The sequence below is a fragment of the Onychostruthus taczanowskii genome, unplaced genomic scaffold (assembly GCF_017590055.1).
Source record: "Onychostruthus taczanowskii isolate IOZ18803 unplaced genomic scaffold, ASM1759005v1 scaffold13, whole genome shotgun sequence".
In the NCBI taxonomy this organism is placed as follows: domain Eukaryota; kingdom Metazoa; phylum Chordata; class Aves; order Passeriformes; family Passeridae; genus Onychostruthus; species Onychostruthus taczanowskii.
Genome location: NW_024498462.1, coordinates 15,871,546 through 15,887,012, shown reverse-complemented (window position 1 = coordinate 15,887,012; position 15,467 = coordinate 15,871,546). Strand labels below are relative to the sequence as shown.

General features: G+C 38.4%; 1 protein-coding gene across 1 annotated transcript; it reads left to right on the top strand.

Annotated features, from left to right (window-relative positions):
• The first annotated feature begins 10,140 nt into the window (after positions 1-10,140).
• Positions 10,141-15,195, top strand: BRS3 (bombesin receptor subtype 3). The gene is made up of 3 exons (XM_041396624.1): positions 10,141-10,571; positions 13,219-13,570; positions 14,170-15,195. The coding sequence occupies exons 1-3, from the start codon at positions 10,141-10,143 to the stop codon at positions 14,575-14,577; spliced, it is 1,191 nt and encodes a 396-aa protein (XP_041252558.1). The 3' UTR covers positions 14,578-15,195.
• The last annotated feature ends 272 nt before the right edge of the window (positions 15,196-15,467 follow it).

Below are 15,467 nucleotides of genomic sequence, written 5' to 3'. Positions count from 1 at the left end.
CTCTGACCCAAAAAGAACAAAAAAAAAAAAAACCCAAACCCCCTTTCTTTTAAACAATATTTAAATATATTTTATTTTTGTATTTTTCGTGTTTATAGTCACATTTATATTTATAATGTATATTGATGTATAATGTAATTTATATTCTATATTACATCTAGTCCTATTACTTTGTTTATATTTCTAGTTGTATAATATCTTTATGTATTGATTATATATTTCTATATTTCGATTTATATTTCTATAATGCTTATATTATTTAAAATAAAACCTCTGCCTCCAACCAAATAAAAACCAAAAAAACCCTTTATTTTAAACGGTATTTAAAATTTTTTAATTTATATTTTTCACATTTACATTTAAAATGTATATTGATGTATATTGTTATTTATATTCTATATTACGTCTCTTTGTATTACTTCTATTTATTTATATTTTATATTTTTTTATATCTTGATTATATAGTTCTATATTTAGAATTATAAAACAATATCTACATTTATATTATTTAAAATAAAAACCCTGCCTCTGACGAAATTAAAAACAAAAAAGCACTTTCTTTAAACTATATTTACGTATTTTATATTCATATTCACATTTTCATTGTTTATTTTCTTCTATATTATTATATTCTGTACTACACCTCTTCATACTACTTACATATATATATACTACTTTTATATTACTTATTGTTATTACTTTATTTATCTTTCATATTTATAGGTATCTTTAGATATATATTTGTACATTTGGATTTATATTTTTATATTATTTATATTATTAAAAAAACCTGCCTATATGCTAATTTTAAAACCCCAACAAGTCATTTTAAACCATATTTAAACCATTATAATCATGAGTTATATATTTTTGCATATATATACAATAGACTATATTTTCTACATCATGTTTCCAATAGTCAACTATATATTGGAGTTTGATGTGTTGATCTCTTTTCCATATTTATGTTTACCATTATAATGTCATTTTCAAATTTCTGTTCATTCCTATTTTGAACGATGCATTGAACCACACAAATTCACCATCCTCACCCATCGGAGCCACACAAACACTACAGCCTCCTCAGCACCAGCCCGCAGCACACGCTGGCCCCGTGGCAACATTTAAAAACCAAGCCTATTTCTGTTCCTACCAGAACAAGGATCCCACCGCACTGAACCCAGTTCAAAACTCAAATAAACCTGGCTCTAAATCCATTTTAAAATCCCATTAGAACTAGCCCACAACCTCCGTCATTTGGAATCATAAACTTCCTCCTCAACCAACATCTCAAAAAGCCAAACAACTCCAGTACACATTGAAAATGAAGTAACTGCTAATAAAAACAAAAACACATCAAAAATCAATCAAACCAACTCACCAGACTGTACAACTGATGCTAAACATTACTAAAAAAAGCCCCCAAAGCTCTACCTTTATGCTAACTCACAAATAAGAACCAATAATCCATAAAAAGAATTTTTTTAAAAAATTAAAATTAAAAGCATAATTACGACGAAACTATTAAAATATTTAAAAATTGTCGGGGTCCGCGCAATGATGCACACTCATCTCGAGGCTCCCAGCAAGCATGCAGGAGCCTCGGGCTTACTTGGTTCCATGGCTCTGTGCCACAAAAGGTTCTTTCAGTCAGTGAATAACTCCCACATCACAATTCGTGGAAAAATATTAATATTTTACGGTACCTATAGCCAATCTACTTGAAATCAGACTTCAATCTACTGAAATCAGACTTGATCCTCTTCAGTTCCTTGCCTTTATGGGAGAAAACTTGGCATTAAAAACATGCAAACAAGTTCCACCTTGTACCCACGTGTTTCTACCTTGAAATTGCTTTCAAGGGAAATGAAATTCAATAACAAAGGTAGTTCATTATGTTGGGCATGAACTATCATGTTTTTTATTTTCTTTAGAAAGCTCTTTGTTCCACAATCTGCTGCTGCTAATACAAGCTTTCCCTGCTTTCAATTGTGAAGCAGAACACACTGTGCTGTGGTGCTAAAGCTGTGCCTACCCCCCCTGTACCCCTAACCTGGTTGCTGCACACCCCATGGGGATCCTGAGAGACTAAGGAAGGAGGCTATGTAGTTCTTTGGGGGAACTGGAATTTTAGTCCTCCCTCAAGTCCCTTTGAGATCAGTTTGTCTCCACTACATCAATAAGACCAAGTGGGTGGACAGTCTGATATGTCTTCATCAACCTGCTTTGACCTGCACTTTCTCCTTCATGCAGCAATTCTTACTACATTCACTTCAGAGGACAGAAAATACTAGGCTTACATTTCAAATAGACGTTAGGTAACAATTTCTATTTTTAAGGACTAAGAAGTCTAGAGAGCACATGAAATTGCCACCAATGCAGGTCTTAAAAAACACTCAGGGTGATAAAATAAATACCTGCCAGAATTGGTATAGATTGATTTTGCCTTAGAGCAAGTCCTCCAAAATGTATTTTCTATGACTCTAATTTAAAATAAAAAAACAGTGGAAGAGGGCAAACCATGAGAGCAACATAAGACTGGCTTGTCTAGTGCATGCTGTAATTTTTTTTCTACATTCCTGATAAAAGTTGAAATGTACCTTGATTTTCTGAAGTTTTTGCTACATGCCCTTGTAAAGGGTTAGGAGCAGAAAAGATTCAGGTAAAAGCTGAAAAAGCAGCAAGAAAAGTGCTGGAATACAGAAGACTTCTCAGGCTGCCGAGAAAAGTCTGGAAATGCCATTTCTTGGGCAGATCCATCAGCATGCTTCACACTTTGGAGGTGTACCAGTGGGAGGAGGGCAAGCTGCACAGAGTGAAGGTGCCCATTCTTCCTACTGATTTTTTTTTTTTTAAGCAAAATCTGGAAGTCAATTTTTTAAAACCTGTCAAGTTGCTTACATAAAATGCAAAGCACTATTTGTTCTGGGAAGGCGGTTAGCTCACTTCCACTCTCCATCACATGCCTAATGCTTCAAGCATGGCATTGTGTAGGTTGTCAGCTGGAATGAAAATGTATAATTTTCCCTGGGCTCAAATAATATCTTCCACAGCAGCACTGTTGCATTTGCTCTTCTCCAGCATATCTGCGCTGACATTCTGTCACAGAATTGGTCATTGATGATTTTAACAGGGAGAGGACACACACAGAAACAAATCTAATAAAATTTCTAAGAAATTTGTCTTTCACATCCTGATAATTTTAAATGATGGGAGCAGCTTCTGCAGCTCTGGCTGGAGCTGTGACCGGTGTGTGACCAAGTATATCCCCCTCCTCCCCATTTGGATTCTATCAGTTTGACTTCTGCACAGGGCAAGAGGCTGGAACGAAATAATCTTAAGGTTCTTTTCAGACCAAACCAGTCCATGATTCTATGACTCAATGTAAAAGTGACTTGACTTCTAAGTTGTTCTCAATTTACTCCCGGTTTGTTTATTTTTAGTGATACAAACACTAGGAAATGCATGCTCTATTTTAAAGCAATAAAAGGATTTCAGAAGGTATATTTATTTGAATTATTTAAAGCTAGATCTCAGTGGGTTGTTAACAATAGGTTAGATGATACAAAAGAAATAAATGACAGTAAAATCACAACAGCAGTTGTGGCAAATAGAACAAAAATCTCCCCACTCCTGCCTTACTATTTGGACTGGCACAAAACTCACTACTCTTCATCCTAGCTAAGTCAGGGAGTGCAGATCTAAGATGTAGGCAGCTCATTCATGGGTTCCTGGAGACTTTTTAAGTCTCTTCATGGACAAGTAGCTGAAGCTGTCTTCTATTTCAGCATATGTACAGTGGTTTGGTAGCCCTGGGATAGATAAATCTTACATAAGATGACAGCTAAAGGTCAGTACAGCTTGTTTAAGCTTTCTCCTGCCTGTGTGAATCTGCAGTATTGGTAGCAGTACACCCAAGATGTATGATTCTTTCTGCATTCAGCAGAGAGTTATTACTGGGACAACGAAAGACATGTCATTATGGGAAATGATTTGAGATTAAAAATCAAAATACTGGGAAGATAATTGCCTATTGCATAATATGACTGTTGAGCCTTAATGCACAATTCTCTGTACTTTTAGGTATCAGAAAGTATTTAGCATGTCATGGCACTTTAATGGTTCCAAATTAAATGTATCATAGAGAGTTTCAAGGGTGCCCAGAAGAATTATCCTTGCTATATGACTTCATTGCCTGATTGCTCCTGTAACTAGGAAATGAATTCATATAGCAAGGATAATTCTTCTGGGCACCCTTGAAACTCTCCATGGTAGAGAAGGGCAAGGGTTTCATTCCAGTGTTTATTTTTCTCTCCTTTCTAAGAAATGACACCAGTATTTCACTGGCCTTTCCCGTACTGAAACTGGCATGAGGAAAGTCCTGGAGAAAGGGTCTGGAAGGGATGCAAGAATGGAAAAACGGGATAAAAGTCATGTGGAGCCATAGATTAATGACAGCATTTGAGATCCTGTTGCAGGCAAATTGCATCACAATTACTCCACTGAACCATCTGGATTTGGGCATTGTAACAAGATCTGAAACTCTTTTCTAATATTTTAACCAAAAAGTTACCCCATCTTGTTGCTGCATCACCAAACGCTCCTTTGGACAGCTCCTCCAAACTGACCTTCCGTCTCACTTTTGTAACAGTGAGGGCTGGGATGGTGTTAATTTTGCTCCTAGGCATGCTGATAAGTCTTGTGATATTTGAAAGTTTAACTGGATATCTCATCTTAGTTTCAAAAGACAGGGACACTGTTCCAATTAAACATTGCTGCAAGATTTGATGCTCCGAGTCTCAGTACCTGCACCGCTCCCTTTGCCCTTGCTGTAAAATCAGCTCCACACAGATAAACCCAGAAATAAACCAATGTTTTTTTCTCCTAAATAGGTAGTCTTTTACAATAAATGGTTATGCTCTGTTATGAATGTGACACAGATGAGGAAATTGTCTTTGAAGTGTACTAAAAACATTTTCCATTTTCATAGCTCAAAGTTGCTTTGTCTCCAGCTGCTCAGGAGACTGGGCAATGGTAAAAAAAAATCAATACAGGATAGAGGAGGTGTTCCCACTTAGTGGTGAAAACCATCAGATTGACAGACACTGAAATCTAGCTCTTGTCGTCACAAGTGAAGAAATCCAGCGTGGGCAGTGCCCTCTGCAACATTCCTCCTCTTTGCCTGAGACTCCTCGCTCTGAAAAAGATGCCTGGCAAGACAGGGAGGTGATGTTCTCTATGCTTTGCAAGGCATTCGATGTGGTACATGGAAATGACGTATTCCCACCCTCCCAGAAGGACAGAGCAGAACAGAACACAGCCCTGAATGTTTCAGTAATCTGCTCTGAACATGGACTGCTCACTCTGACATGGATGCTCACTCCAGCATGCATTCAGGCTTTTCCACTTAATACTTGCCTGCCTGAAAACTAGAAACTGGATTGGGAACAATCACACAGCTATAAAATGGCTTTTTGTTCCCTCATCTTGCCGTTACATGTCACGCCATTGGCAATTTCAGTTTAAGGAAAAGACACTAAAGCTGTAACACATTTTGACTGATGTAAGTCAGAAACAAGGAAATTACACACACCCATTCCTGAGAAGGTTGTGTCTAGAGCAGGGACTCCTCTTCCCAAAACAAATGTGGCAAAGCCAGCTCAGAAAACACTAGGAAGAAAAATACATTTCAGAAATCTTAGTTACAAATGCAAAGTCTGTGTTACAAGTTGGAGTTGTTAAAGGACTCCAGGTCAGGACTTTTTGATGAAGGAGCAAAAAGCTTTCCATCATGCCAGAAAAACATGACCTAAAAGGAAGGCTACTGGGATTTGCTAAAAGAGACCGATTTACATTGATCATGTCAGACTGCTAGATTTAAATGAGTTTTCTCCATCATGGGAGGAGTAGGAGGAATGTGCCTGTGGTGTCCCAGCAGGAAGTCTAGCTTTGCACTAAAGAGTTTGGGCACATGGACAGCAACCAGTCCCACCTGTAGGAGAGATCCTAACCTAAGAAAAGCCTTTTTTAAAAGATGACACAACAGAGTCTACCCAAATCAGAACTAGGATAGGCAAGCTGTTCAGAATCACTCTGCTGTTTAACACCCAACAAACATAAACGTCAGTTCACTCAGTGGAGAGACATAAGGATGCATCAGCCAGCAATAAACAGATGGTGAAACTGCTAGGAGAGACAATCAAAGGGTTTAAAATGAGTTTGAGACGGCAAAGAAGAATTAAGACTATTAAATAGCTCTATTCAGAAATGATACAAATAACAACTGAAAAAAAGTGAGTTACAATTACCTTAACTTTAATAAAATTATCTTAACCAGGCTGGTTAATGTAGCTGCCGTTTAGTATGTATCAGTTTTGTCCTCCTAGCACTTTAGCTGCAAAGCATTCTGACATATTTTTATAAATAACGATCAATGCAGCATGACCAATGCTCCTTGAAATACCAAAAATAAGCAACAAAAAAATTACTATTTTGGAAAATAATTTTCTTTAATGAGTAAGTTAAGATTTTGGCTGTTTTCGTCATATTTTGGCTTGGTGCAGAGCAAATGGTTTTGAAAGATTTTTATGAGTGCGTGACACTATGCATCACATAGCAATGATTTAAATCAATAGTCACACTGCATTAAAGCAGAAAATTTGCATTAAAAATACAGCTAAATTATATACTCTTGAGTATTTTATTTGTATTTTTTTGCAGCATGGAGTTCAAAAGGAGCATTTACTTTCTGTGAAGCTGGAACCTGAAAAACTAGCCAGAATTACTTAAATTGCTTTTTAGGCCAGGAGGCAAAACTCCAAAATAATGCCTTCGAGTACTTTACAGTTTGGAATAACAGTATGATTCTCTTCCTTTAGAGCTAGACTTGAACAACAGAAAGCTATAAGAAATAGCTGAAATTCTGCTATCGTAAACAAATTGCAGATGTGGTTTGCTGTCTGTCCTTCAGATATTATTGGGTCTAGACATTGTTATTTTGTGTCCTTTTTGAAAATAGTGGTTTGCACCTCCTATTGATCTACTAAGACAGTATTTTAGGCTCCATAAAGAAGGAAGCTGGGCAACTACCTAAAACCTCCAGCAATATAAGATTTGAGGAAAGAATTGTGAGAAATGATGAAACTTCCTGCTGCCACATTACCCCAGGTAGGCAGAAAGATGGGGGGAAAGTAGTCTTTCAGTGGAAAGAGAAAATCAAGTAGAATTTCATGCTGCTTTGAGCAGGGTTAGACATGTGACTGTGCCCAGATAGAGAGAGACAGGGCAGGGAAAAATGTGTCTTGTGTTTCCAGATAGTGGGGGGTTCTGGAGCATCAAACATCAGAATGGGCATTCGGCTCTAGATACACAAACTCTGGTCCAGTTTGGGATGGACTGCACATGAAGTACCAGGAATAAAGAAATGTTAAGCTTTTGCCACTTTCTGGAGTTGCAAATGTTGATGTCCTCAAGAGGCTTTAATATGGGTTGGGAGGTCTGTCTGTTTTCCCGTCGTACCTGAATTATCCCCCATACCAACCGCTGGGAGCAACTCACAGCTCAAGAATCCAGTCTTGTGGATTATGAGTTGCACAGAGGGATCTCAGCTCAGGTCCTTCATCCCAGCATACAAAATGCTCAAGTGACAGAGCTACCAAACCTCAGAGTCCATGTTGCCAGCCCGAATCTCTTGGACAGCTCTGGAAGCTCAGGGACTGTAAGAGTTGGTTGGGATCTCTGCTGCTGGTGGAGCATTGGTGCATCATCCAACCTCTAGTGCAATTCAAGACAAGCAATGAACTTCTTTCAGATCAATTCCAGTTTCAGCTAAACACCTGATGCGTCATTCAGATGCCACCCTTGAGTACTCAACACTTGGTGGAGTACAATTAGTTCCCAATGTTTGGTGACACCCTGAATCTCCCATACAGGAAAATGAAACATTTCATGTAAGTATCTGACATTAAGCTGTCACAATCTGCTACAGTTACTGAACTCTCTATTAAACATAATGCATGGTACTATGCCAGTGTGGGTGGACAACATAATCAGGATCCTCAAAGGTACCTTAATCTGTGAGCAACCTACATACTGCGCCTACGTGAAAGGACATATTCTGGTTGATGATGACAAGAGCTTCTCTTCTGAAAGCACTTTCGAAAAGCATAATTGGAATTTTTAACCCATGAATCCTCTATCAGTGACTCCTTCTCCCACCATGCCACAGCACAGATCTTCCATTTGATGTACATTCTTCCACCTGGTCTTTCACCACCTGATATGTATGGCATGGTTATATTTGAAAGGATTGGGAGTGGGGGAGGAAAAATAAGGCTTTTCATGCATAGTACTTAGAGAATTTTTTTTTGAGTAAATGAAACGAGCTTGATTTGTGTGTCTGCATACGTGCAGCTAAAGGGACTCAGCTATAAGGTTGCTTTTGTGATTTGAGCAGGGTACCTTCGCCACTCCAATGTCACAGCTCAGGAACAATCCGAAGGAAAAATACTCCAGTGACTGATCTTAATTTTCAAGTCATAAAGCTTCAGGCCTTTGATCCCTTTTTCACTCCCACTATTTAGAAATTAGATCTTGGCTTTCTTAATTTTAGGAGATTTAGTTCAATGCACCACATTTCTTGTATCTTAGTTTACAGAAAAGTTAATCAGGAGTTCATCAAAGTAAGATGATTTGAGCGCATAATGAGATTATTCGAGATTTGACTGCTGACTTATCTAAAGATAAGAAAACCCATACTACTACTAACATGTCTGCTTGAGAAAGCATCAGGAAATCAGGAATCTTCTCTCAGAAGATTTGACTCATCATTTGCACCATTCAAAGCCAATACGTACATGGGTTATTGCAAGATAACAGGCATCTATCCAGCAACTACCTATAAACTTCTTCATACTTTGGCATAAATTGAAACAGTGGGACTGTTTCAAGGAAAAAAACCCCAAGTGTTACCAAGACTGTGGCCATAAATGTTGGTTTTATATTGCCTATTGGAAGGTCACTGCATTTCTGTGATAGAAAGGCTAATCAGAGCATGTGGAATCCTTTTACTCCTCCACCTCAGGGAAGACTATATCATAGAGTTTTCCCCGCCTAGGCTGATAGAGAAGACAACCCCTGATGCCCTGCAGCACTACAGTCAGTCTACATCAGATTGCCTCCACCACTGGCCAGTGGACACCGCCCACCCCAATTATTCATCCTCATCCCCCTACAGGTTGCTGCCCTTGGCCCTGCCCTTTCCCCACCTCTGTGCCCTCAGGTCATCGGTCACTGACCCCACACTGAAGTCCTGCAGACCACATGGTTTTGTCTTTTGTCTCTTTGTGCCTTTGGCATGGTGGATGCAATAAACCCCTCACTGGAATATATCATGAAAAGACCCTTCCTGCGTTTCCTTCGCTGGGCTGTCTGTGGCATGTGCCTGTGCATGGACTTGAAATGGCTGCTCTTGTGGCCTTACTTTGAGCGGCTTATGAAAGAGATATTTCAAAGGAGGTTGCAGCATTTCTACCACCCTGCCACGCTGGAACAAGAGCACAGTCTGTTTCTATAGCTTTGTCAGAAAATACTAACTATATTCTGAACATATTTTATCTGCCATTAATGTGTACTGAAGAATTTTGTGTTAATTTAGTATATTCTCTGCTGACCCATACTATTGAGAAAATTATTTCAGATTTTCATTATATTCTCATTTTAGAAAATTTTGAACAACAGTAATAAAGGTCTGCTATGTAATATACAAACCCTAATGTTACAGTTTTGATACAATATGATATTTACTTGCCAGACATCTCCAGTAAAAATCTCACCTCATTTCAGCTAATGTATTTAAAGGAACACCGTTTCTCTTTTCCTCCTCCCTCTCTGTTCCACTAGCTGAAAAGCCAATAAAAAAATTCTCCTCCTCTCCAGTTCAGAACAAGATCTATGTGCATTTCGCCTAGGCATATTTTGAGATCCAGAAGGGGGTGAAAGTAGTTAATGTGCAACAGGAATCTGAGTTTCAGACACAAACCTGTACCTTTCCATTGACCCTGCTGACATGCTGCAAGCTAAATATTAAACATTTTTTTTATCAATTCAAGTCCAGCCTGGGGAGAAGAAACGGTTAAAGAAATGTCTCAATTATACTTACAATCAGCTAATCAGACTTTGTGTGCATCCGTGGATAGTACAGAACTGAAATCAAGCTCTGATAATGAAACCACAAAGGAAAAATGGACCGAAGACTCCTTTCCAGGATTAGAAATATTGTGCACAATTTATGTTACATATGCTGTGATCATTTCAGTGGGTCTCCTTGGAAATGCAATACTCATCAAAGTTTTTTTCAAGATTAAATCAATGCAGACGGTTCCCAACATCTTCATCACCAGCCTGGCATTCGGAGACCTGCTGCTTTTGTTAACATGTGTGCCTATAGATGCAACACGTTACATTGTGGATACTTGGCTCTTCGGAAGAATTGGGTGCAAGCTGCTGTCTTTTATCCAGTTAACATCAGTTGGAGTATCAGTGTTTACCCTGACTGTTCTCAGTGCTGACAGGTGGGTCTGTGCAACTGATTTGCCAGGAGATGCTGCAGGTTTGAAATTAGAAATTAATAACATAGTAGATATTATCATTTTGCACAGTCTTAAGCAGCACATTGTAATAGACTAAAAATACCAAACTACCAGCCTCCCATGTAATTTAAAAATGCGTGTTAGTAAAAATGTAGTACTTCTTTTTAAGGGAGTGAGGTGAGGAAAACTCTTTAACTCTTCTGACCTTTTATTACTTTGAGGTACATTACAAGGGTTTTTCTCAATTGCACAGAAAAAGGAAATGGCTTAAGTTGGGAAAAAGACAGTATATTGGTGCTATCTAGTGGTACAGTGAAGGAGTCAAGGAAGATGAAAAATAAAACTGATTATGAGTGGAAATTCTATAACCTATGCACTCAGGGATGCTTTAAAATCTAGAAAATAAAAGACTGACATGGGATAAAAAGCCAAAAGAAAACAGAACAGACTGGGGGACAAAGGAATGACTCTCATGATTTGATGGCTAATGTAATTTTCACCTTGAGAAGTGCATATATATAAAAAATTTTTTGTCTTGTAGTTCTTCTGTCTTTTACATTTTAGCCCAGAGGTCGTGAAATTAAACTCAGGTTGCAATGACAGCATTGCTAGGAGGGATCAGTATTGTGACTGCTGTCAGGAAGTGCTGAATCTGTCTTCTGTGTACTTCTTTCTCGAATGAACAAAACTGAGAGGAGATTTCAGTTCAATCAGCAGGAGCAGGACCACTGAGGAGTAGAAAAACAAAAAATTAAATTTAGTATTGAGAGAGAAAAAAGATCATCTTGTCTGCCAGCAATTGTGGATTGTATGTAATAGCAAATTGTTCATGTGTTCAGAATTTTAACAGTGGTACTGTTGCTGTATGCCAAAATAATCAGCCAGCACAGGAATGACCACATAGGGTCAAATCAAGGATCCATGTAGACCAATACTAGCCTCCAGCAGTGGTAGTATAAGGACAAGAAAAGACACATAGGAAGAATAAAAACCTCCATCCAACTACATTTTTAACCCTATGCCTTCAGATGACACTAAACAGATGTTGTTTCTGTCTATTTAATAACCTCAAAGGATTTCTCTTTTGGATACTTGTTCAGCTTTTTCTTGAACTTCCTCAGCAATGACTTTCACTACCTGTACAAAGTAACTCCTTTTATTTCTGCACTGCTTAATTTGATGGTGCTGGTGCTTGTGTCGGAAGAGACAGTGATCCCTCTTCATGCCTCCAGGCTATTCATGTCATAATCCATCCTTAGGTTGTGTTTCTTTTAGTTAAGGTGTGCAGAGCAACACATGATAATCAAAAGTTGCATGAATCAGGGATACAGGTAATTGCACAATTGTCTTTTTTGTTCTCCATTTTTTTCCTAATACTACCTAACATTTGGCTTTTTTGTTGTTGTTTTAGTTTGGGTTTATTTTAGGGGTTTTTTAACTACTGCTGAAGATAAACTAATGTTTACATTGAACTACCTATATAGCTATATACCTATAGCTCCAAGGTCTTGGTTCTGTAGGATGTAAATTCAGAATTCACCATGACTAGATGACCTTTAAAGATCTCTTCCAACCCCCACTCTTCTCTGATTCTGTGGTTTAGACACTTGCTTCTGTATTTAATTCTTCATGGTAGCTGTTATATAAATACTCTTTTCTACATTCTCACAGAGTAACTACATCGTAAACTTACAAAGCAAGCTCAGATCAGTCATGGGCTTAATGCCAGACTGTTGTGTTCCAATATGCTAGAAGAGCTCAAAGTCAATAAAAAATGGTATTTGATAGATAGCAAGCCAGCTTCCAGCTTTCTATTTAAATTTGCCTAGAGGAGAAAAAGACCAGATCCTCAGCTTGTGAAAAATGATACAACTAAGCTTTCTTATCTTCTGGGTCCTTTTTCACCACCTTTCTTTTCATGCCAGCCTTGTGCTTCCCTGTAGGGGTTGCTTCTTTCTGCATTATCAAGACTCCCTGATCCTCCTGTGCTTCATCCGCCTTCATGGAAGCTGGTCTTTTTCCATGTCCCACTTCCACACATATTGTCACACATCTAGAGATTAATCCAGATTCTTCTTGTGTGCCTGACTCAGTCCATATGCTGCAAAATCACAGGCATGAATCAACAGCAGTGCCCTCTCCTGCTTTATAAATAAGAATGAATCCTGGAGCATTATTTTGAGTCAGATCACTGCACTCAGAAGGGGTCTTAAGGAGACAGAAGAAAGGAGGGGCAAACATGCTTGGTTTCATCTATTTATAAAATAGTTAACCTGCTTCATACGGTCATCAATGTTGCATACTAATTCCCTCATTTATCTTTCAAGGCAGTGTCATAAAATTAGGTGATGATTGCCCTTAGTGATCCCAATCCAAACTTTAGAAGTCATCTTTACACAGGAAGTTTTTAATGGCAACTCCTGCCTGTCAATCCATTAAAATACATGCCTGAAATTAATTTTTACATTTTGATTTTAATTCCAAAGAGCTAGTGTCTGCTTTCACTTCCAAGAGAATTCCAGCACCCTTTAGTTTAGCAAGAACAGTAATGGGTTTAGCCTTAAGAATTTTGCAGTATGTGCTCACATTATTTCTGTGTTTATTCTGACAGCGATGTTGGTCATTTTAGGTACAGAGCCATCGTTAAACCCTTGGAACTGCAGACTTCAGATGCACTCCTGAAGACCTGCTGTAAAGCAGGCTGTGTTTGGATTGTCTCCATGATATTTGCTATCCCAGAGGCTGTTTTTTCAGATTTATATTCTTTCAGCAATCCTGAGAAAAATGTAACTTTTGAGGCGTGTGCCCCCTATCCTGTATCTGAGAAGATCCTGCAGGAAGCTCACTCTCTGGTTTGCTTCTTAGTGTTCTATATTGTGCCCTTAGCTGTCATATCTGTCTACTACTTTCTTATCGCCAGAACTTTATATAAAAGTACATCCAACATGCCAGCAGAAGAACACTCTCATGCCCGTAAGCAGGTAAGCTCTGATCAAGCACTAAACTCTCAAATTTTCCATAGTCTATTGTATTGATTAAATACTAATTCTTAAGTACAAAATTTTATCTCATAATGGAGTAAAAAGCTCCACAAACTTAGCCCGTACCAAATTTGAATCCAAACTAATCTGTGCACTTAGGCACATGCTCATGACTCATCATTTGTGAGAGTCCACTCTTTGCTAAAGAGAGACGGGTCTGTTGTGCTTTATCATGACCCTGTAAACTCAAGAGTTAAAACATTGAATTTTAAACACTGGGACCTCATCCATGTCAGCTGACACATTAATTACTGTATTTTGAAGGCCTTGTCTAGATCAGAGTGTCATATGATGTATAATGGAAAAGAAATGTGCTCTTCACTGGGAATGCTTTAATGTTAAAAAAATATGAAATAGATTTATTTTCTAGTTTAGGTCTTCTGGTTTGGGGTTTTATTTGTTTGCTCTTTTTATTTTTACCTTTTGCTTTTTTGGTTACTCAAGCATTTAGACTTTTACCCTGCTTTGCAAATCAGCACCAACAACACAAACATTTTACTAATTGCTGTTAACACCAGCTATGCATTTCTTTCTTGTAGATTGAATCCCGCAAGAGAGTTGCAAAGACAGTGCTGGTGCTTGTGGCTCTGTTTGCCTTCTGCTGGCTGCCCAACCACATCCTGTACCTATACCGCTCTTTCACCTACCACACTTCTGTCAATGCTTCTGCCTTTCATCTGATAGCAACTATTTTTTCCCGTGCCTTGGCCTTCAGCAATTCCTGCGTCAATCCCTTTGCTCTTTATTGGCTGAGTAAAAGTTTCCGGCAACATTTTAAAAAGCAAGTTTCATGCTGCAAGGCAGCATTCTGTGCAAAGTCTCCCAGTGCTCCCCAGAGCAGTTCTCCTACCAGAGCCCTGTCAGTCACAGGCAGCATGCATGGCTCAGAAATCAGTGTCACACTGCTAACAGATTATAGCATCACGAAAGAAGAGGAAAGTGTTTAATCTGTGTGGGAAGAAGAAGGACAGAAACTGCATCATTGCTATCAAGTCACTGCTACTGGTATCTTGGAAAAAGGTGCCATGGCTTGCCTGTCTGTGAAAGTGTGTTCATCAGGAGTTCCTCATTTTTCAAAATATAGAATAAAGAAATCAAATTGTGTGGGGGAAGAAGCTGCAACAACTGACCTTTCCAGCATAAGCTCAAAGGGATTACTCATGTTCCCAGGCATGAACACAGATTCCTTGCTGGAAGTCTTGGACTGGGCAGGAGGGGACTTAGCAGAGAATTGGCTGTAAGGATAGTTTTGTTCTTGGTGACTTGCTCTTTGAATCATGTCTGAGAGCTCCCTCAGACAACTACTTGCATCTGCAGCAAGCAAGCAAAGCCACTTGGTCATAACAGGATCAACCAGGCACATTTTTGATTTATTTATTTTCTTGTCCTGGATGTTAAAAATGGGTAAACACATTGAGAAAGAACTCTAAAATGAAAGAAGGCTAAAGTTTATAGGACTGTAAAATAAAAAAAGAAAAAGCATTATGAGCCACATCCACAGTAGTTGTTGCTCTGTCTGTGACTTAGAAATTCTGGGTAAGAGCTGACTGCTTTGTAGTGAGATGGATGTTCCTAAGGAAGTCAAGGGAACGAGCAGGTGATAATTTCTCTGAGAAACTTATAATCACCATTAACCACACTTGTAAAATTCTTTGTGATATATGGGTAAAATATCTCAATAGTGAAGGCTTTTTTATTGTTACAGTGATTTAATATCAATAAATTGGGGTGGATCTGTATCAAGAGTTCTATTTGGAATTTACGGTGCACTTCTGATCCCCTCCTTCCTTACTTTATATCCCAAAGTAGTCTTGAGTGCATAACCTGGATTTCTCTA

What these genes read in the sequence shown, in the direction of transcription:
- BRS3 (XM_041396624.1), top strand. Translation starts at nt 10,141, where the DNA reads ATGTCTCAATTATACTTACAATCAGCTAATCAGACTTTGTGTGCATCC. An exon ending in ACTGTTCTCAGTGCTGACAG is followed by an intron (nt 10,572 to 13,218) that starts GTGGGTCTGTGC and finishes TGGTCATTTTAG; the next exon opens with GTACAGAGCCATCGTTAAAC. An exon ending in ACTCTCATGCCCGTAAGCAG is followed by an intron (nt 13,571 to 14,169) that starts GTAAGCTCTGAT and finishes TCTTTCTTGTAG; the next exon opens with ATTGAATCCCGCAAGAGAGT.